The following is a 20,863-nucleotide window of genomic DNA, read 5'->3' on the forward strand; positions in this document are numbered from 1 at the left end:
AGGCTCTGGGGCTCCGAGCCTGTCAGTATGGAGCCCTACGTGGGGCCAGAACCCATGAAATGTGGGATTATGACCTGGGCCCAAGTCAGACGTTCAACCGACTGAGCCACCCAGGTGCCCCTTTTTTATAGTTTTAAAAAACATTTTATGTGCTTTAGGATAGTCTAATTTTTTACGCAATGATTTTTTTCTTCTTTTCTTTTTGTATAAGATAGTGGTTACTTGCAGAGCATTTTCACATAGATTGTCAGTTGAGCCTCTCAATGATGCCTCTGTGGTTTTTGGTCTTGAGGAGAAATGTCTTATCCATTGTTCTCTACAGGCCCTAGCTCCGCCTTCTGGGAGGTTCTTCCTTGTCCATTATTCTCTAGGGTCACAGATAAATTGCACGGCAGAGAGCATGTCCTCTGTAGAGGCAGCTTAAGGGCTAGAACAATCATGAGTGTTAGCAGACTGGGCTTCTGGGACCTTGTGTAGTACGGTTCCTAGAAAGCCTTGGTGGACTTTCTGGTTTATTCATCACCAGCTACTTCCATACGTCTGTCTTCGAAGTTGTTTTCTGGACACAAAGTTCTTAAGCCTCCTTTATTTCTTGTCCTTATTTGTAGGCTCACGATTCCCTGCCTCATTTAATGGTTGCCACCTTTAAGCCATCTGAAATCATACCCTTGAATGGGATTATAGTATCCTTAAGATGTTGTTTATTCCAAGACTAGATTTTTTTTTCTTTTCTCCTTATTGGGAAGTCCTTGAGAAAATCTGTGACCAACAATAGTTTCTCTCTTGCTGTTTGATATAGAGAAACAGTTGGCTTCCCCACATCTCTAAGGTCCCAGCTATCTAGATGTTCTCTATTCCCTTTTATCTCTGTTCATAAACTGGCTGAGTCTTGCTTGACCTCATCTCTTGCTTGTAATACCTCACCAAAAGTAGTAAGCAGCTGCCAACATGCACCAAAATTTTGGCCCTTTTCTATTGCTTCACTTAGAAGGGCTCCATAGACACACGGTACCCCTTCTGTAGTCACCTGGAAAGGCTCCGTAGCCACATGATACGCTTCTATCATGGATGATAGCTCTTTCAAATGTTTTGCCACGGCATGAGAAAAATCACAAGACCTCTAGCCTGAAATATGTTTATTCGCCACCTGGTATCCAGCCACTAAGCCAGTGCCATGTCGTTTAGGTATTTGTTGTAATAGCACCTAACTCCTGATAGCAGTTTTTGTCTTAGTTAGGGCTAAGACTAGTCTGCTGTGACAAAGGCACCATAACATAACAGTGGCTTAAAAAAACCAACAGCCTAGCAATTGCTTTCTCTCGTGTCATAGTCCTGGTGTTCAGATTGGCTTGTGCCTCTGTACCATATGGTCATTCAGGGACCCAGATGTCTTCCACTTTGCAGTTCTGCTGTTGCCTAGGGTGTCGTCCTCATCTATAAGGCTGAAGCTGATAGCAGGCACTTGTGTTTTCCTGCTAACAGGAAGGGGAAAGATCACGGAGGAATGTACAAACCACACTTTTAAGCCCTAGAGCCAGAAAGTAGCACACGTCACTCCTGTCACATTCCGCTGGTGAGATCTAATGCATGTGGCCATGCCCGCATGCAAAGAAGTCTGGGAACTGTGGTCTCCAGGTGAGCTGCCATGCTCCCAGCACAACTTTATCACCATGGAAGAAAGGGTGACCACAGTTTGATGAACAGCTGCCACTCTCCACCATAGCACCTTTAGTACTGACTTTCCTGGTTCACCATATTGTAATTCTGGCCTTTGCTATGCTTTACACTTTTTCGTTCTTACTTTTATTTATTTTATTGTATTTTATTTTATTTTATTTTATTTTATTTATTTATTTTTTTTAACGTTTATTTTTGGGACAGAGAGAGACAGAGCATGAACGGGGGAGGGGCAGAGAGAGAGGGAGACACAGAATCGGAAGCAGGCTCCAGGCTCTGAGCCGTCAGCCCAGAGCCTGACGCGGGGCTCGAACTCATGGACCGCGAGATCGTGACCTGAGCTGCAGTCGGACGCTTAACCGACTGAGCCACCCAGGCGCCCCTCATTCTTACTTTTAATTGGGCCCGAATGGTTGTTAATTTTATAATTCCTGAATTAATGTATTCAGCTTCAATTTATCTCTCTTTTTTTAAGACTGATTTTGTATTTTATATAAAAGGCTTGCTGGATTAAAGACAGCATAAATGAAATGTACTTGATTTTCTTATATTTGGTTTTATTCTGTTTAATTTAACACACACACACACACACACACACACACACACACAAGAATGCTGACTTTGCACTTTTTGTGGGTAATAGTCTAGTCTTGACTCCTAATGAATACTCATGGGGAGTATTTGTTAATAATAATATAAAAACTTTTAATAAAAACTCATGGGGAGTTGAAACACAATCCTATTTTTATGAAGTTAACAATAATTTTTTTTCTAATACAAATAATGAACTCCAGTGTTGGTCAGAGGAGAAGCAGTGTGTGGTTTTGTAATAGAATTTTTAGGAAAGTGACTCTGCTTTGCATCATTAAGGGCAGACATTGCAGTCTCTGCTTTTAAAAGGAAATATGAATTATATGAGTCAAACCTTATTTACTGTGACTCTTCTATAAACAACTGAATATGATTCATTGAAAAAATAATTGAGCTAACCCTTCAAGGATTAAGCCACATTTAAGAATACATTCTAAGTAGAAAATTTATTTTTATTTTCCATGTTTACCTGTAGGGTAGCAGCATGTTGTCTTCTGCAAGGGTGACAATATTCCTTAGTCCCAATACATTATACAACATTTATGAAATGATCTTGTCTAATCCATTTTCAGAGAGAAAATGGGTACTTGTACTAAACTGAGAGCAGCTGATGTGAAGCTCGGTAGTTTAGAAATGGAAGAACTTACGCCTTTTATGGACGTAGCAAAGCACCATGTGTCTTACCACCAGATGTTCACCATTTATCATTTTCCTCTGTTCCTCAAAGCCATGGCCGACTGTCCCTCTAGCATTCAGCTGCTTTGTGACCACGGGGCCTCAGTGAATGCCAAAGATGTAGTAAGTCAGTTTATATTCTCATTTCAATCCAAGTATTCTGCCTTTTATGCTTTGGGAGATTTGTTGTCTTGATGCTGTTGTATTTTTCTTGTTGCTTAGGATGGGCGGACACCACTGGTTCTGGCCACTCAGATGTGTAGGCCAACAATTTGTCAAATGCTGATAGATAAAGGGGCGGATATTAATTCCAGAGACAAACAAAACAGGTAACCCTTTTATCACAGCTCTGCAGACTCCAGCTGGATTTGCAGCGACTCTGAAACTCTGCCGCTGTGCCTTGGCTTTTCCATTCCCCCTTAGATCTCCCCTTCCTTGGAATTAGCACCTACTTCTTTTTTTTTTTCCCCCTTTTTTCCCCAGAGTCTAATGAAGGAAGGAGAGGGAAATAGGGGAAGATGACAGGGTAAATGTGGAATACAAGCAGTGATTGGAGCCTGTGTTCAGGTCAGAAAACTGAAGAAAGAGGAATCATGTCCCACTTATTTATTTTATTTTTACTTTATTTTTTTAAAGAATTTTTATTTATTTATCATTTATTTATTTATTTTGAGAGAGAGAGAGAGAGAGAGAGAGGTAGAGAGAGAGAGGGAAAGAAAGAGAATCCCAAGCAGGCTCTGCACTGTCAGCACGGAGCCTGATGTGGGGCTCGATACCACAAACTGCAAGATCGTGACCTGAGCCGAAATCAAGAGTCAGTTGCTTCACTGACTGAGCCACCAAGCACCGCCCCTATTTTAAAGTCTTCTTAAGTTTCTCAAGTTCTATATATGAGTGAAAACAGATCTTTCTCTCACTTATTTCACTTAGCCTCATACCCTCCGGTTCCATCCACGCGTTGCTGCCAATGGCAGGACTTCATTCTTTCTCATTGCCAAGTAGTTATTCCACTGTATATATAAACCACATCTTCTGTATCCATCTGTCAGTGGATGGACATTTAGGCTCTTTCCATAATCTGACTATTGTTGAAAGCGCTGCTGTAAACATTGGGGTACATGTGCCCCTATGCGTCAGCACTCCTGTATCCTTTGGATAAATTCCCAGTAGTGCTATTGCTGGGTTGTAGGGTAGTTCTGTTTTTAATTTTTGGAGGAACCACCACACTGTTTTCCAGAGGGGCTGCTGTTAGCCAACTTGACAATAAATTATGTTTAAAATAAATAAACAAACAAACATTAAAAAAAATTAATGATGCACCATCAAAAAAAAATAAATAAAGGATTAATATGTAAGACCGAACCAAAAAAAAAAAAAAAGTTTTAAAACAATTTTCAACGAGAAATGTGCTCAAATAAGATATGGGGGACAGGAATAAAAAATTACATCTACAGTCTGCTTCTTCGTTAGTGAATCTTTTGAGAGGAAAGGTTCTTGGGTGTCCTGGAGCTTGCCGTTTTTCTCTTTAGACTTCCCCAACGTGCTCCCTCTCCTTACCCCGCCTGGGCATAGTGCTGTCTCCTTCTCTGAAACCGAGTTGCTTTCTGTACCCCGAGGTTCCCTGCATTTATTTTTGCTTCTGTGTCCGATGTCATTTTATTTGGTGTGCACTAGCCCTTTCTGTCTGTAATTCTCCGTTTCCCCTCCTGTAGGTCTAGTGTATTGTGGCGCTGCATTAATTCTCATGTTCATGGTCACGCTTCTGACAACGAAGTATCTGAAATGCATCCCATCCCCTAGTTGAAGCATTACAATAATTTATAACACATTTTTGGCGTTTTGTAAATGATGACTGGTAAAATTTTTGCTTTCGTTTGACTTAGTTTTATTCCTCTAAACATGTATCCTGTTTTTTGTATTTCACTAGAGGCAGATAAGTATAATAAAATAGTCTTTAGATGTCAGATTTTATAGTTCTACTTGTTTGTATTGTTCAGACCTCTCAAAGGAGGAAATTCTTAAGCAATTAAATCATTAATGTGATTATTAAGGAAGTGGCTTTTTTGCATTACTTTGTTTTTGCAGATACTATAATCTGGTTCTAAGCATGACTAAGAACACTTGGTTTAAAAATAAAGTTTAGGATCGGAGAGGGATGATCTGGTTGATCCATGTTATTATTATTTTTTAATCTTATATTTTCCCAAGCACTTGAGTGTCTCTCTCTCTCTCTCTCTCTCTCTCTCTCTGTCTCTCTCTCTGTCTCTCTCTCTGTCTCTCTGTCTCTCTCTCTCTCTCTCACACACACACACACACACACACACACACACACACAGAGTAAGGTAGGGCAATGTGTATTAAATAGGCTAGGTAGCAGATGGCTTTAAAAATAAATTAAAATCTTAGTTTCTGACACTCTGTATTTCTTTATTTTCCTGTCTTATCTATAACATTTTTTCCCCTAATTAAAAAAAAAAAAAACTTTGTTGGTGCCTGGTGGATATAAAATTGTATTCCAGCAACTACTGGGGAGTGAGAAGAGAAACAGAGTATACAAAGAATAAGGCAAGATAAAAAAAAAAAAAAAATTAAAAAAAAAAAAAAAGAATAAGGCAAGAGTCCATTTCCTTACAAAATCCAATGTTCACAGTCAAAGACAGTGGACATAGGATAAGTCACTCTATTTCGTTATGTTTTAGTTTCCTCAGCAGTAAAACTAGGAATGGAACAAAATAATTTCCAGCGTCCTTCCACATCTCCATGATGATTCAGTTGTGTAATTACATTATTACTATTTGCAAAGGGTTTCAGTGCTAATGATCCTATTACGGTGGTCCATGATAATGGGGATAGTGGAGGAAGGTTTATAGAGGAGGCAGGTTTTGAAATTAAGTGTGAGGTTGCGAAGGTCCCCGGTTAGGAGAAGGCAAGCTCTTCCGAGGAGAGAAATCAGAACGGGAATCTGATTCTGGTTTTGGAGTAGAAGGGACGCTGTGAAGAGGTTTGCATGATACAAGGTTCAGTTCATGAAGGGACTCGCATAGTGTGGGTTTATAGCTATGGGTTTTGAATGGATGGGTGACGGTATCCGTTTTGGAAGATTTTGCGGTGAGTTCGGCAGCGGCAGCAACAAGCGTATGTAAGGTGATGTGAGGCTTTCAGTTCTGCAAACTAAGACACACAGCAAATGTTTTTGTAAATGTGATGAAGTTAAAATAGAAGCTAAATCTATGAGGTAAAATCGGTTTGTATAACAAGTATGACTTTTTAAAGTAATACCTATTCTTTTTTTTTTTTTTTTAAGTTCCTTTATTTTTTTGAGAGGCGGGGTGGGGGGAGTGGGAGAGAGAGAGAGGGAGAGAGAGAATCCCAAGCAGGCTCTGCACTGTCATTGCAGAGCCTGATGCGGGACTCAAACTCATGAACCGTGAGCTATAACCTGAGCCGAAACCAAGAGTCGGACGCTTAACCGACTGAACCACCCAAACGCCCCTAATAAGTAATACTTATTCTTTAAGAAGGGAGCCCCTGGAAGGTTTCTGAAATATCTTCTTGGATCTTTCTCAAGGTCTTTTGTGCCTCTTGTCTTCTCTTTTAGAACTGCTCTCATGCTAGGTTGTGAGTATGGTTGTAAAGATGCTGTAGAAGTCTTAATCAAAAATGGTGCTGATGTAAGCTTGCTGGATGCCCTGGGCCATGACAGCTCTTACTATGCAAGAATTGGTGACAATCTGGACATCCTAAGTTTACTGAAGACTGCATCGGAAAATACCAACAAAGGTAGGTAGCAAAGTAACTAGAAATGTCTAGCTTAATAAAGAGCAGCCTTGAAAGATTTAGATGGTGGAACCACAGTTTGTAAGAAGCAAAACCTTACTTCATGATGCGCGTCATCGGTCTGTCTCCCTCTGTTCCGCAGCTTTGCGTTTTTTATTTTAGCAGTCACTTGTTTGGAGCAGTGTGTTTGGTGCATATATTGGCCAGTTGATTGAGTAAACCCCATTCTGTGGAGTAAGTTCAATGGGACAAAGAGCCAAATCCAGTGCGTTTTACTAGTATATACGTATTTTTTTGACGAGGAGGGCTGTAGCGCTGACCTTTTCTACTTAAAAAGTTTTAAAGAAAGAATCCTTGTTTAAACATGTATATAAAATATTCAACCAATATTTATCAGATACCTGTACCAAGAATTTCTCTATCTTTATGAAAGAGAAATTGGGAAATACAGAAAAGCACAAGTAGAATTAGTTACTCATCCTACCATTGAAGACTCCTTATTACTATTTTGAGGAATAGCCTTTCAGTCTTTTGCCTATGCGTAAAATTAAGCTCACTTACAGTGAGCTGCAGGTTATTTTTTGTGTAATAAATGGTGAAGAGTTTTCCCTCCTAGATAAACATTTTGTCTATATTGTGATTTTTATTAATGCATAAAATTCCACATATGTTCTTTAATATTTATTTGTTTTGAGAGAGACAGACAGAGCATGAGTGAGGAAGGGGCAAAGAGAGAGAGGGAGACACAGAATCCAAAGCAGGCTCCAGGCTCTGAGCTGTCAGCACAGAGCCCGATGCAGGGCTTGAACTCATGAACCATGAGATCATGACCTGAGCCGAAGTCAGATGCCTAACCGACTGCGCCATCCAGGTGCCCCTAAAATTCCATATATTTAAGTTTAATTTAATTAAGCAATTTTCTGTATGTGTCATTTAAGTTTATAGTTTTTACTAATATGCATAACAATTCAGTGACTGTCATTATGCATAAATGTTTTACCATATTTTTATAAGTCTTAGGATCAGTTCCTAGAAATTGAATCATGGGTCTCAGGATATACACATTTCTCTAAGCTTTTGATATATATTGACAAATTACCTTCCAATTTAAAAGTGTTTAAAATTTCGTATTTTGCAATTGCCTCCACTTCCTAGCGTTGCATATTATCTACCTGGACATAGTCATAGCAAAAAAAAAAAAAAAAAAATGCAGGTAAAAAATAGGTCCCTGTCACTTTACCTGTGAAGTAGCAAGCTTTAGAGGAAACTTAAAACTGATTTCTTTAATGACTCAGTTGTGTGTTAGGGAATCCATAGTCTGTAATCTATCCAAGTTAACCTGCCATTTTACTATTCCTTTCTCCTCTCTCTCTCTTTAAATCTTCAGGAAGAGAACTTTGGAAGAAAGGACCATCTTTACAACAGGTAGGTCTTCATTTTATTTTTTAACAATTATATATATTGTTCAATTTCAGTAAAGTGTTTACAGGTTAGTGATTATACATAACTGTTTTGAGTTTAAGTGCATGCTATTCTCTCTCCTCAGTTAATCATGCCCCTGTAGAACCCAGATATTTAGATCCTGAGGCTTTGATACAATCACTCAGCTTGAGACAGTGAATCTCAATTACAGTGATACAGTCACACAGTGAATATATCCAGTGGGAAATAAATCACCTCCTGCTTGCCAGCCTCGAGCCTCCAGCCCTTTCAAATATGAGATATTGTACCTTGTGGAGATTCTTAAATGATGAGTTTTAGCCTGGTAGGGCATTAACAGTTTCCTCTACTCTCCCTTAATAAGAGAGCGAAATGTTTACTGCTACGGGAAATTCTTCTAATGCAGTAAGAAATGAAGGAAACAGAATTCAAAACTAATTATATATTGTGATTTCAATACCACTGTTACTATTCTGCTTTTTTGTGCTTTTTGTTTTCGCCTTATCGGTATTTAAAGAGGACTTGGAGATACAATGCATGAGATAATTCATACTTTGGACTAACTTGTTATCAAAACACCGTGTCACCCTGGTTTTGTGTCCCCGTCTCAGTAGTGTCTTCCTGTTTTCCCCTGATCTCTTTAGGTTAGAGTAAGGGGGCTGGCGTATTGCGCGGTCACCGACTTGCTCAAAGCTAGCGTAGGCAGCTGTCCTTTTCTGTTGGCTGTTCCCTTCCAGGCTTTCAGCTTTTCTCTAGTGAGAGGAGCCTGAGCACTTGCGAACCCCGGAGAGAGGCCTCAGGTACCCTCTGAGAAGTCCTGGTCATCATTCTCTCTGAACATCATTTCTCTTCCTCTCACCAGAATCCGAAAGCTACATTAATGCATGTTCTCCTTTTCCGCCCATCAGAATTAAGTCATACTTCATGCATGGGTCACGTCTGCCGTCACTTTACCTTTCCATCTGGAGCAGCCATTTCACCCTTCTCTTCCATTCCTCACGCAAACCTAAGTGGGAGTGGAGTGAAAAAACAAACTGTACCCTGTTATGTCTGTATCAGCCATCTTACATGGGATCAGACCAAGGTGATTTCTGAATTACAGAGATAGTTAAGATAAAGAATTGTCAAATATTAATGTGGGAATGGTATTCTGTTTAGCGCTCTAGGAGTTATCTAAGTGAATGCATGGAGTTAATATTCTGCTAGGAACAGTAAAACTCACTTATTCCCGTTATTTATTGAATACATTTAAAAATATCTGCTGTAAACAGGATTTGTTCCTGAACTAAGGGACAGCTAATCCCTATTATCAAGAAGACCACAGTATAGTTTTCAAAATAAGACTTTTTCGGTTGTTTGCTTAACAGACATCTGTGAGGCACCTACTGTATGCCAATTACCGTCCTAAGTGCCATGGAATCATAGTGCTGTGAGAAGTCCCTGCCTCGCGTTGCTCCCCGCCTAGGGAGAGAAATGAAAACCAAGCGAATACTAGTAGTTAGCATCCTGGCATACACTTTGAAGGAAAGTGGAACGGGATTAGGGGATTGAAGAAGGAGAGGGCAGGAAGCTATTTTAGATGGCGTGGCCAGCAAAGGCCTCTTTCAGGAAGTGACATTTGAGCAGAGGTCTGAAGGAAGCGAGAAGGGAGCCACAAGGGCTCTGTAGGAGGAGGGCAGAGGGAAGGGCAGGTGCCAGCCCCCTGATACAGGAACATGTTGAACATGTCCACGGGGCAGTAGAAGGTCAGAGTGGAGGAGCGATAATGCACTTGACCGCGGAGGAGAAGGGGCGGGCGAGGTAAGCAGATGTCAGATGATGAAGGGCCCCCTGAAGGGAAGGCGGGGGTGAAGGTAGAATGAGGAAGCAGGTCAGATCTCACATGAGGGACAGTCCTTTGCTGGAAGGAACGAGGCTAGAAATGTAGTTTGGACCAAATTGTGGGTATGAAGTATCTGTCTAATGGGACCTTGCCCCTCTCATCAGAATGGTAGTTAAAACACCTGGTGAAACAGAACTCGACAAATAATACAAAATATAAAAAAAAAAAAAAAACCCTTGGAGAATTAAAGTATTAGTTTTTTTTTTTTTTAAAGCTCTCAAAAAGGAAGACCATAGCTTTATAAACTATTATGTAGATTAAAAGGTCAGTCGGGGCCAAAAAAAAGGTTTTACGCCGTCTTATTCATGTTTTTATGAAAGCACATCTGTAGGCTGGAGTAAGGTTTCAAAGCGGTAAGTGTACAAAACGACATGTCCTGAACCAAGTCATTTTAGAGATCTTCTGATCAGAGAGCTAGAGAGCTCTGATCAGAGGATTGTCTCTCTCTTTCTTCCCACACCCTTTGTTTTGTAGTTTATCAGTGCTTAGAAAAGTAAATAATTTCCGTATTTCATTTTAACATTAATGTAAGTCCCCCTCCTTCTTCATTTTCAATACTAGATTTTTTCCTTTGGGAATAGTTGATGATGCCTTCTAGCGCAATGTTAGTTTTGGGTCTAGCGTGAATCCTACCTTTTAAATCTTGGTGACTTTAGTTACAATAAACCCTTCACAATTCAGATTTTCAATTTTGTTATGTCTTCGTATTTCAAAATACATCATACTTGATTTATTTAAAACTTAAGAGTTGCCGTCCATTTGGAGTTTTAAGTGGAAACACTGCCACCTTGTGTTTTGCACAGCAAAATTTAGCGTTGGATAAGCTTCAGAGCGCTGATTGGAGATCATTGCCTACTGAGGAAGATGTCCTTCTCTGTATTTTCCTACTTGCTAACCTGTGTTTTCTTATGTTTCACCAAAGCGAAATTTGCCATACATGCTAGATGAAGTAAATATGAAGTCAGGTCAGAGGGAGCATCCAAACATTCAGGTAAAAAGAAAAAAGTGGTGTCTTCCTTTGCAGCGAACGGCAGTGTTGTTTGTAGTGGGGTCGGGTGAGGAGAAGGAACAAGAAACGAGAGAAAATGAGTGGGAGAAAGGAGGGCAGCCTGTTATGTTTTGTGATGCTGTTTTCTTGCCATATCTTCTAAAAGAATTGACGTTTGAAACAAGTGGTTGGGTTGTATTATCTTACCGAAAGTATCGTTTTCATATGTATTAGGAGCAAATAATTTAACAACTTTATGTAACTTTTTGTTGATTTGAATAAATATATCTGTTTTGGGCCATAAATTCTAAATTTGTACTGATTTTAAAAAATGAATACAAGTTTAAATATTGTGATTAAAAATGATGGTTATTAATGTAAATATTTACTTTTGTCTAATGCAAGTATTTTTTATTTTGATCAAAAAAATCATTTGTTAAGCACACAATATTGTATGTTCATCAAAGTGTTCAAAAAATAATTATTATGTGGATTAATGTCAGAGGAAGATTCCATAATTAAACGGCTTATTTTATGACTGAAACACCGTTAAAAATATACATTGTATAGCTGTTTTCCATATGATAAAACAAAAGCATTTTATTTGGGCTTTTTTAGTTTACTATGTGGTATTAAGAAAGTGAACTATAGCCCTAAATTGGAGCCTCAAACATGTCATCAGAGCACTGAAATAATAATTAGGTTAGCAAAAGCAGTAGAACACTCGCATGAACTTGACAGATGTTAAACAGAAGTTAAAGTGGCATATTCTTCTATTTTCTATTTCCAGGTGATTCTTTTATTTTGTACTTACTAGAATCATGGTGGTTTGCTGTGTTGTATATGCTTGTATTAACTAGACAGCATAGGACCGTCGTCTGTAGGCATACCTCGGAGAGACTGCAGTTCAGTTTCAGATCATCGCAATAAAGTGAATATTGCAGCAGAGCAAATATTGCAATAAAGCGAGTCAAATGAACTTTTTAGTTTCCCAGTAGATATAAAAGTTATTTTTGCATTCTACCGTAGCCTGTTAAGTGTGACGCAGCGTTGTATCTAAAAAAACCCCCAATATATATATCATAATTTAAAAATACTTTGTTGCTGGGGCACCCGGCTGGCTTGGTTGGTTAAGTGTCTGGCCCTTGATTTCAGCTCAGGTCATGATCTCACAGTTTGTGAGCTCGAGCCTCTCATCAGGCTCTGTGCTGACAATGTGGAGCCTGCTTGGGATTCTCTGTCTCCTTTTCTCACTGCCTCTCTGTCTCTCAAAAAGAAGTATAAATAAACATTAAAAAAATACTTTATTGCTGAACCTGGCTGGCTCAGTCAGAAGGGCGTGCGACTCTTGATCTTGGGGTCATGAGTTCGAGCCCCATGATGGGTGTACAGATTGCTTAAATAAATATTTTTTTTTTAAGAAAAAAGAGAAAAAAATAAAAGTGCTTTATTGCTGAAAAATGCTAGACATCATTGGAGTTTTCAGTGAGCTGTCATCTTTTTATTGGTGAGAGTCTTGCCTTGGTGTTGATGGCTGCTGACTGATAAGGGTGGTGAGTTGTTGAAGGTGGAAGTGAGTGTGGCCGTTTCTTAAAATAAGATCACAATGAAGTTTGCCACATCGGTGAACTCTTCCTTTAGCAAAGGTTTTCTTGGTAGTATGCTGTTTGGTAGCATTTTCCCCACAGTAGAACTCCTTTCAGAATTGAAGCTGATCCAGGATGCCTGGGTGGCTCAGTCATTTAAGCGTCCTACCCTTGATTTCGGCTCAGGTCACAGTCTCAAGGTTCATGGGTTCCAGGCCCATGTCTGGCTCCATGCTGACAGCGTGGAGCCTGCTTGAGATTCTCTTTCTGCTCCTCCCCTTGAACCCTTCAGAGTCCTCCATGAGGGTTGGAATCCACTTCTTCCAAACTCCTGTTAATGTTGATATGTTCTTAATGGCATCTAGAAAGGTGAATCCTTTCCAGAAGGTTTTCAATTTACTTTGCCCAGATCCATCAGAAGAATCTCCATCTAAGGCAGCCATACAATACATACAAAATGTACTTATTTTTTTTTATTTAAAATTTTTTAAAATTTATTTTTGAGAGAGCAAGAGAAAGCGAAGAAGCAGAGGAGGGGCAGAGAGAGGGAGAAGGACAGAAGATCTGACGTGGTCTCTATGCGGACAACAGAGAGCCCCATATAGGGCTCGAACTCACAAACCGTGAGATCACGACCTTAGCCGAAGGCAGATGCTTAACCGACTGAACCACCCAGGCACCCCCAAAATGTATTTTTTTGACTAATGAGCCTTGAAAGTTGAAATTACTCCTTGATCCATGAGCTGTAGCATGGATGATATGTTAGCAGCCTTCATAGAATTGAAGAGAGTTAGGGCCTTGCTCTGGATTTGGCTTATGGGAATGTTGTGGATGGTTCTGGTTTGATCTTCTATCCAGACCACTAAAACTTTCTCCATATCAGCAGTCAGTCTGTTTTGCTTTCTTATCATTCATTCGTTCACTGGAGTAGCCCTTTTTCCTTCGAGAACTTTTCCTTTGCATTCACGACTTGGCTAACTGGTACAGGAGAGCCAACTTTGGGCCTTTCTCAGCTTCTGACATGCCTTCCTCAAGCATAATCATTTTTAGCTTTTGATTTAAGGTGAGAGACATGTGATTCTTCCTTTCACTTGAACAGTTAGAGGCTACTGTAGGGTTGTTAATTGGCCTAATTTCAGTACTGTTGTGTCTCAGAGACTAGGGAGGCCTGAGGAGAGGGAGAGGGAGAGGGGTAGAGGAAGGATCAGTGGGTAGAGCAGTCAGAACGTACACACTATTCGTTGGTTAAGTTTATAATCTGAGATCGGCACAGGTCATGGTGCCCCGAGACAGTTACAGTAGTATCCTCAAGGATCCCTGAGCACAGGTCACCATGACAAATACAATTAAAAAGTTTCAAACATCGAGAGAGTTACCAAAATGTGACACAGAGACAAAGTAAGCAAATGCTGTTAGAAAAATGACACCCGTAGACTTGCTCAGTGCAGGGTTGCCACAAACTTCCAATGTGTAAAAAACACGGTGTCTGCAAAGCACAGTAAAGCGAAGCACGATAAAATGAGTATGCCTGTGTATGATTTCTGATCTACAAATTTTAGATCATTTAAATGTCATCGAAACTATTGTGTATTTGGACTTAAAGCCATTTTATAGATGTATACATCCATACATGATAGCAAACTACTTCTAAAATTTTCTTCCATAAGAATTGCTCTTTTAAGGCCAGTCTAGCACCTGTTATCTTTACTATTTAAGGATCTGGAGATTGAAAATGAAGATTTGAAAGAGAGGTTGAGAAAAATTCAGCAAGAACAGAGAATATTACTGGATAAAGTCAACGGTTTACAACTACAGCTGAATGAGGTAAAGAATCTACCTCATCTAAAAATTTTTTAAATGTTTTACTACCGGTAATCGTCCTTGACAACAAATCGTTAATGATCGCCTGTCACGTTAAGTCACCGTGCTAGATGCTAAAGGAGGTACAGCCAGGTCCTTGCCCTTGAGGAAAGTTATATCTTACTGGGATCTTTACAGGAAACTTTCAGTGTCACATGTAAGAACAGAGAAATACTGTTGGTAGGTAGATGGTGATAGCAAAGCTCTGAACTCTAGTGGGACCCCGGGATTGGAGAGGAAGGAGCAGACAAAAGACGTGAGGAAGAGGAGGAAGTAGGAGTTGATAAGTGATGGGTTCTCAGGAGAATCAGTGCATCTGAGCCTGGTTAGTGGGAAAAACAAATGAAAGCTCAGACCACAGAATTGGTCACCTAGAGACGTGTGCTTCTTGTGTCCTTGTTCCCAATCCTAAAGACACACGCTAGTCTTTTAAAATGATACTCGCCAAGTTCATGCCTTTTAATAACGAAAGTACATTTCTTCTTTTTAAATTTAGGAAGTAATGGTTGCTGATGATCTGGAGAGTGAGGTAGGATGATAGGTTTTACTTTAAAGATATAAAATCTTATGTAAATGGAAAATGGTTCTGCTGGAGAGGTTTGAATCTTGAACTGAGTTGGGGATGAGGATTCTGTTTCTGGGTATTCCTTAAAGGGGAAAACAAAACGTACGTGTGACTGTGAAAATACACATTAAGTACAGTAGCATGGGTTATCATAAACATTTTGTTGTCACTGCCTCTGAATGCCTGATTTTCTGTGAAACTTCTTATGAAAAGATGTAAAGTTCTAAACACTACAAACAAAATGTCTGAAAATAATAAGATCTAAAACAAACAACGGACATTTGAATTTTTCATAGTATTGTTGGTATGTGTTCTATATTAGTATACTTGTAGAAATTTTCAACTCTACTAATAGTTAAAAATACTAAAAAAAAATTAAAGTAATTTTAATTCACATTTTCTGAAACCCATTTTTAACCCAGTTGCAAGCACAGAATGATTTTGCTCTGTATTTATTCCTTTCCATTTCAGAAAGAAAAGCTGAAGTCCCTTTTGGCAGCTAAAGAAAAGCAACATGAAGAAAGCCTGAGAACTATCGAGGCTCTGAAAAATAGATTTAAATATTTTGAGGTATAGAAAGCTTAAATAAATTATTTCATATAACACAAAATGGGCAGTGATAAGGAGCTTGGAGTCAGACTTAAATTTGAATGATCGCTGTTTTCTTTATTGTGCAAACTCGGGCAATTCATTTAAAGTCTCTGAGCTTGCTACCGCTTTCGCAAAATCGGGGGGATTGTCCCCCTCTCCATAGAGTTGTTGTAAAGGTTAAACGAGACGCCTGAAATTGACCAATGTATGCCTGGCATTCTCTTCCGCCCCAGTATCTCTTCCCTAGCTTTTCTCTTTGTCCATCTTTACCTTTACAAAACTTCATACTTTTACCTGTAAATCTGCAATGATTGTGATAGTGATAATAACAAAGTGTCATAAATGAATAGTATCTTTCCAGGCTTATCTCAGGAGTCTGTGTATATATGCCTTAAGTAGACCACTTTGGTGAGAGTAGCGTCTTAATAAGTCTTAGATCGTATGCTCAACTTTGGTTGGATCAGTTAGCTCTTATGTTTTCCAAAGTCATGGTTTTTTAAAAAAAAATTTTTGGTTAAATACAGTATACATTATAGAGTACACTTGTTAAAGTGTATATGTGTTGAAGAACTTTCATAAGTCAAACACACTGAGATCAAGAAGCAGAACATCTCCAATACCTAAAAGCCTCCTCATTCTTACTTCCTGTCACTACCCACACTTCTTGCACCAACAGTGACCACTCTCCTGATTTTTAACTGCACAGGTTTGTTCTGAAAGGCCGTAATATATATTTTATAAATGTTCATCACTGGGGTCACTGAAGAAGGTGGCTGGTTCAGTGTGAATCTTTCATCTTCATTGGGGAATAGAACTCCAAAGGACATAACAAAAGTAATTTTTTTCTTTGTAAATGGAAAAAATGCATGTAGCTATGACAAAAAGTAAAGACATGGATGAATCTCACAGACATAATGTTGTGTGAAAGAAATCAGACACAAAGAGTGCATACTTCATGATTCCATTTTTATGAAATTCGGAATCAGACAAAACAAATCTGTAGTGAACGAGGTCAGAGTAGAGGCCACCTTTTGGTGGCGGGTTACTGACTAGAGGTATGAAGAAGGTTCTGAGGGTGCAGGGAATGTTCTAGATCCGGGTTGTGATTACACAGGGTGCGCATATGCAGAAAATGTATTGCACTGTGCACTTAATATTCATGTATTTTATGCCTCGATACATTGAAAAAAATAAAAGCATGTTTGCATTTATATGACTGAATCCTGAAGATTATTCAGAGATACAGGTTTATAGGCTAATTTAGAACTAGTATAATGGCTTCTGTCTTTCACATTTGAACATGTTTGTTTTTAAGGTTAATAGCGAAACTTGTAACAGTTAACAGCTCATAGCACCAACCATGTGCCAGGAACTGCTCTGTGCGCTTTGCATGCATTTCATAAACACATCAACTCTGTGTGGTAGATTTTACTTTAACTCTGCTTTGTAAGTGAGGAGACTGAGGCATGGAGGGGCTCTATAAATAGTAAGTGGCAGGGCCAGAACTTGAACCCAGGCAGTCTGACTAGTTTTATCCTCAGTATGGCTTGAATGAGAAAATACAGTTGTGAATATAGGATTTTTGAAGTATTGATCAAAGTTGGATACCTATAATTGAGTACTATTTTTGTATTTTCTTCTACGAGCGGACACTCACATCTTAAGACTAACATGTTTTTCTGGAGCTGTAGACAAACTTGGAGTCAAGTCTATAATTTTCAGTAAGATTATAATATATTATAGAAAAATAACACATTTTTTCTCATAAAAACAACACATAATTTCTTTTAGAAAATTTAGAAAATATTATTAGACTAAAAACAGAAGATAAACACACCTATGATCCCAGCACTCTTAGTACCTGACTGATCTCCTTTCAGAACTTGCTTTGTGCATAACTTGTGTTACACGCCCATTCAGCCAGAGGTGGGAATATCGTTTTGTAACTTTTGCACATATTATAGTGGGGACATTTTCTCTAGTCAATAAATAATTCATTTTGATGAATTTTTACATTAGAAATAAGTTTTTACTTTCAAAAAGAAAATTAGAGGGTCCACTTTACATGTGATCCAGTATTTGTGACAGCAGCCATTAAAAACTAAGAATGCATTATTTATAAATATTGAATATTTACAACTGTGTCCTCTCACATGCTAAAAGTTCCTCCTAAACTGCCAACAGAAATGCTACATTCTTTGTATATACAATATGTAGGCAGTTCCCTTATGTTTGTAGAAAAACGTGGAAAAATACGGGTATTTTAGAATGAGACTAATTTTATGAGACAACTCATCAATCCATTTTTATGTGAGTAGTCAAGTAAAGGTAATAAACCCAAACTAAGTTTTTTGAACTCCTTATATGCGGATAGGCCTCTCCCAACCCATACATGTATAAGCCCATTTAGCAACTATTGCAAACTCTAATATTTAATATTACACCTAACAAAGAGCTTAACTAAGCCTACAGACATCTTTCCATACCCTTGGGGCACTAAGGATTAGTGGAAGTGGCATTAATTTATAGAACTATGGACCATTTTTATTGTGGTCACCTGTATCACCTTGACACGTAGCTATTAGTACTAATACAGATACACAAACACAAACTACGTCTGCACATCCTTTTTTAAATTGAAAATAGTTGACCCACAGTTAGTTTCAGGTGTACAACTTAGTGATTTGACAACTCTGTGTGTTATGCTGTGGTCACCACAAGCGTAGTTCCCATCTGTCACCATACAACACTGTTACGATGCTATTCCCTGTACTGTACCTTTTATCCCCGTGACTTTTTCCTTCCATAACTAGAAACCTATATCTTCCACTCTTCTTCATCTGTTTTGCCCATTCCCCTAGCTTCTCCCCTCTGGCAACCATAACACTGTTCTCTATATTTATGTGTTGGTTTCTGCTTTTTGTTTGTTCATTTGTTTCGTTGTGGGGATTTCACATATAAGTGCATTTGTCTTTCTCTGTCTCATTTATTTCACTTAGCATAATACCCTCGAAGTCCATCCATGGTTTGCAAGTGCCAAATAGTTCTTGGGGTGTGTGTGTGTGTGTGTGTGTGTGTGTGTGTGTGTGTGTACATATGCCATATCTTTTTTATCCATTCATCTATGGATGGACACATGGGTGGCTCCCACACCTTGGCTATTGTACGTAGTGCATATATCTTTTCAAATTAGTGTTTTTGTTTTCTTTGGGTAAATTATCTGGTAGTGGAGTTACTTGATCATATGGTGTATTTCTATTTGTAATTTTTTGAGGAAACTCCATACTGTTTTTCATAGTGGATGCACCAATTTACATTCCTACCAACAGTACACAGGGTTCTTTTTTTCTCCACATCCTTGCCAACACTTCTTATGTCTTGTCTTTCTGATACTAGCCATTATGATAGGTGTGAGGTGATATCTCATTGTGATTTCAATTGCATTTCCATGATGGTTAGTGGTACTGAGCATCTTTTCATGTATCTGTTGGCCATCTGTATATCTTCTTTGGAAAACTGTCTTTTGAGGCCCTCTGCCCATTTTTTAAATTGGATTATTTGGGGGAGGGTTGGCTTGTATAAGTTCTTCCTGTATTTTGGATATTAGTTCCTTATCAGACATATGATATATCATTTACAAATATCTTCTCCCATTCACTAGGTGGCTTTTTTATCTTTTTGATAGTTTCCTTCACTGTGCAAAGGCTTTTTATTTTTATGTGGCCCCAGTAATTAATTTTTGCTTTGTTTCCTTTGCCAGAGGAGGCATCTAGAAAAATGTTGTTGTGGCTGACGTCAGCGAGATTGTCATCTGTGTTTTCTTCCATGAGCTTTTTGATTTCACATCTCACATTTAGGTCTTTAATCCATTCTGAGTTTATTTTTTGTGTATGGTATGAGAAAGTGGTGCAGTTTCATTCTTTTGCGTGTAGCTGTCCAGTCTTCCCAGCACCATTTGTTGAAGACACTGTCTTTTCTCCATTGTATATACTTGCCTTCTTTGTCATAGATTAATTGACTGTATGAGCGCTGGTTTATTTCTGGGCTCTCTGTTCTGTTATGTTGATCTAGGTGTCTGTTTTTGTGCCATTACCAGACTGTTTTTTTATTTTTTAATTTTTTTTTAACGTTTATTTATTTTTGAGACAGAGAGAGACAGAGCATGAACAGGGGAGGGGCAGAGAGAGAGGGAGACACAGAATCTGAAACAGGCTCCAGGCTCTGAGCTGTCAGCACAGAGCCCGACGTGGGGCTCGAACTCACGGACGGTGAGATCATGACCTGAGCCGAAGTCGGACGCTTAACCGACCAAGCCACCCAGGCGCCCCGCAGACTGTTTTGATTAGTACAGCTTTGTAATTTATCTTGAAATGTGGGATTGTGATACTTCCAGCTTTGTTCTTCTTTCTCAAGATTGCTTGGGCCATTTGGGGTCTTTGTGGTTCCATTCAAATTTTACTATTATTTGTTCTAGTTCTGTGAAAAATGCTGTTGATATTTTAATAGAGATTGCATTGAATCTCTAGACTGCGTTGGGTAGTATGGACACTTTTTAAAAATTAGTTTATTCATTTATTTTGAGAGAGAGTGTGTGTGCACACAGGCGGGGGAGGGGACAGAGAAAGAGGGAGAGAGAGAATCCCAAGCAGGCTCTGCGCTGATAGTAAGGCTCGATCCCATGAACCATGGGATCGTGACTGAGCCGAAATCAAGAGTTGACGCTTAACCGGCTAAGCTGCCGAGGAGCCCCAAGGTAGTATGGACATTTTAACAGTATTAATTCTTCAAGTCTGTGAGTGCGGAATATCTTTCCATTTGTTTGTGTCATCTTCAATTTCTTTCACCAAGGTTCTTAGTTTTCAGAGTATAGGCCTTTCACTTCCTTGGTTAAATTTCACCTCTGTGTATCTTTACTCTTGAAGGTATATGTTTCAGTTTGTTTGTTAGATTCTGACTTGAAAAAAAAGGAGCAATTCAAACACACTTCAATTCAGAGTACCTAAAATTTCTCTCTTATTCTCCTTTTCCTAACTGACACATTGACGGATTTATTACTAACTGTGTGTAGGTCTGTGCCCCAGTTTCCTTTTCTGCTCTCTGTCTCCCTTTGCCTTCCAAAGTTTTCTGTATTTTATAAATTCTGAAAAAAGAGGTTACACCAATATTTCACAGGCAGTGAGGTAGGGTTCCCGCTCCCAACAGGGGTAAAGTCAGTATTGGAGGCACAGGTG

The 20,863-nt window shown here is 39.0% G+C and overlaps 1 protein-coding gene across 3 annotated transcripts in view; it reads left to right on the top strand.

Annotated features, from left to right (window-relative positions):
* Positions 1–20,863, top strand: part of UACA (uveal autoantigen with coiled-coil domains and ankyrin repeats) — a 95,823-nt gene that overhangs the window by 61,720 nt on the left and 13,240 nt on the right. For all 3 annotated transcript variants that reach the window (XM_043554024.1, XM_043554025.1, XM_043554026.1), the window contains exons 6-13: positions 2,996–3,066; positions 3,166–3,272; positions 6,542–6,723; positions 8,108–8,145; positions 10,965–11,033; positions 14,333–14,440; positions 14,973–15,005; positions 15,513–15,611. In XM_043554024.1, the coding sequence (XP_043409959.1) occupies positions 2,996–3,066; positions 3,166–3,272; positions 6,542–6,723; positions 8,108–8,145; positions 10,965–11,033; positions 14,333–14,440; positions 14,973–15,005; positions 15,513–15,611 (707 nt within the window). The remainder of the gene's footprint in view (positions 1–2,995; positions 3,067–3,165; positions 3,273–6,541; positions 6,724–8,107; positions 8,146–10,964; positions 11,034–14,332; positions 14,441–14,972; positions 15,006–15,512; positions 15,612–20,863) is intronic.

This window comes from Prionailurus bengalensis, chromosome B3 (assembly GCF_016509475.1).
Source record: "Prionailurus bengalensis isolate Pbe53 chromosome B3, Fcat_Pben_1.1_paternal_pri, whole genome shotgun sequence".
Taxonomy (NCBI): domain Eukaryota; kingdom Metazoa; phylum Chordata; class Mammalia; order Carnivora; family Felidae; genus Prionailurus; species Prionailurus bengalensis.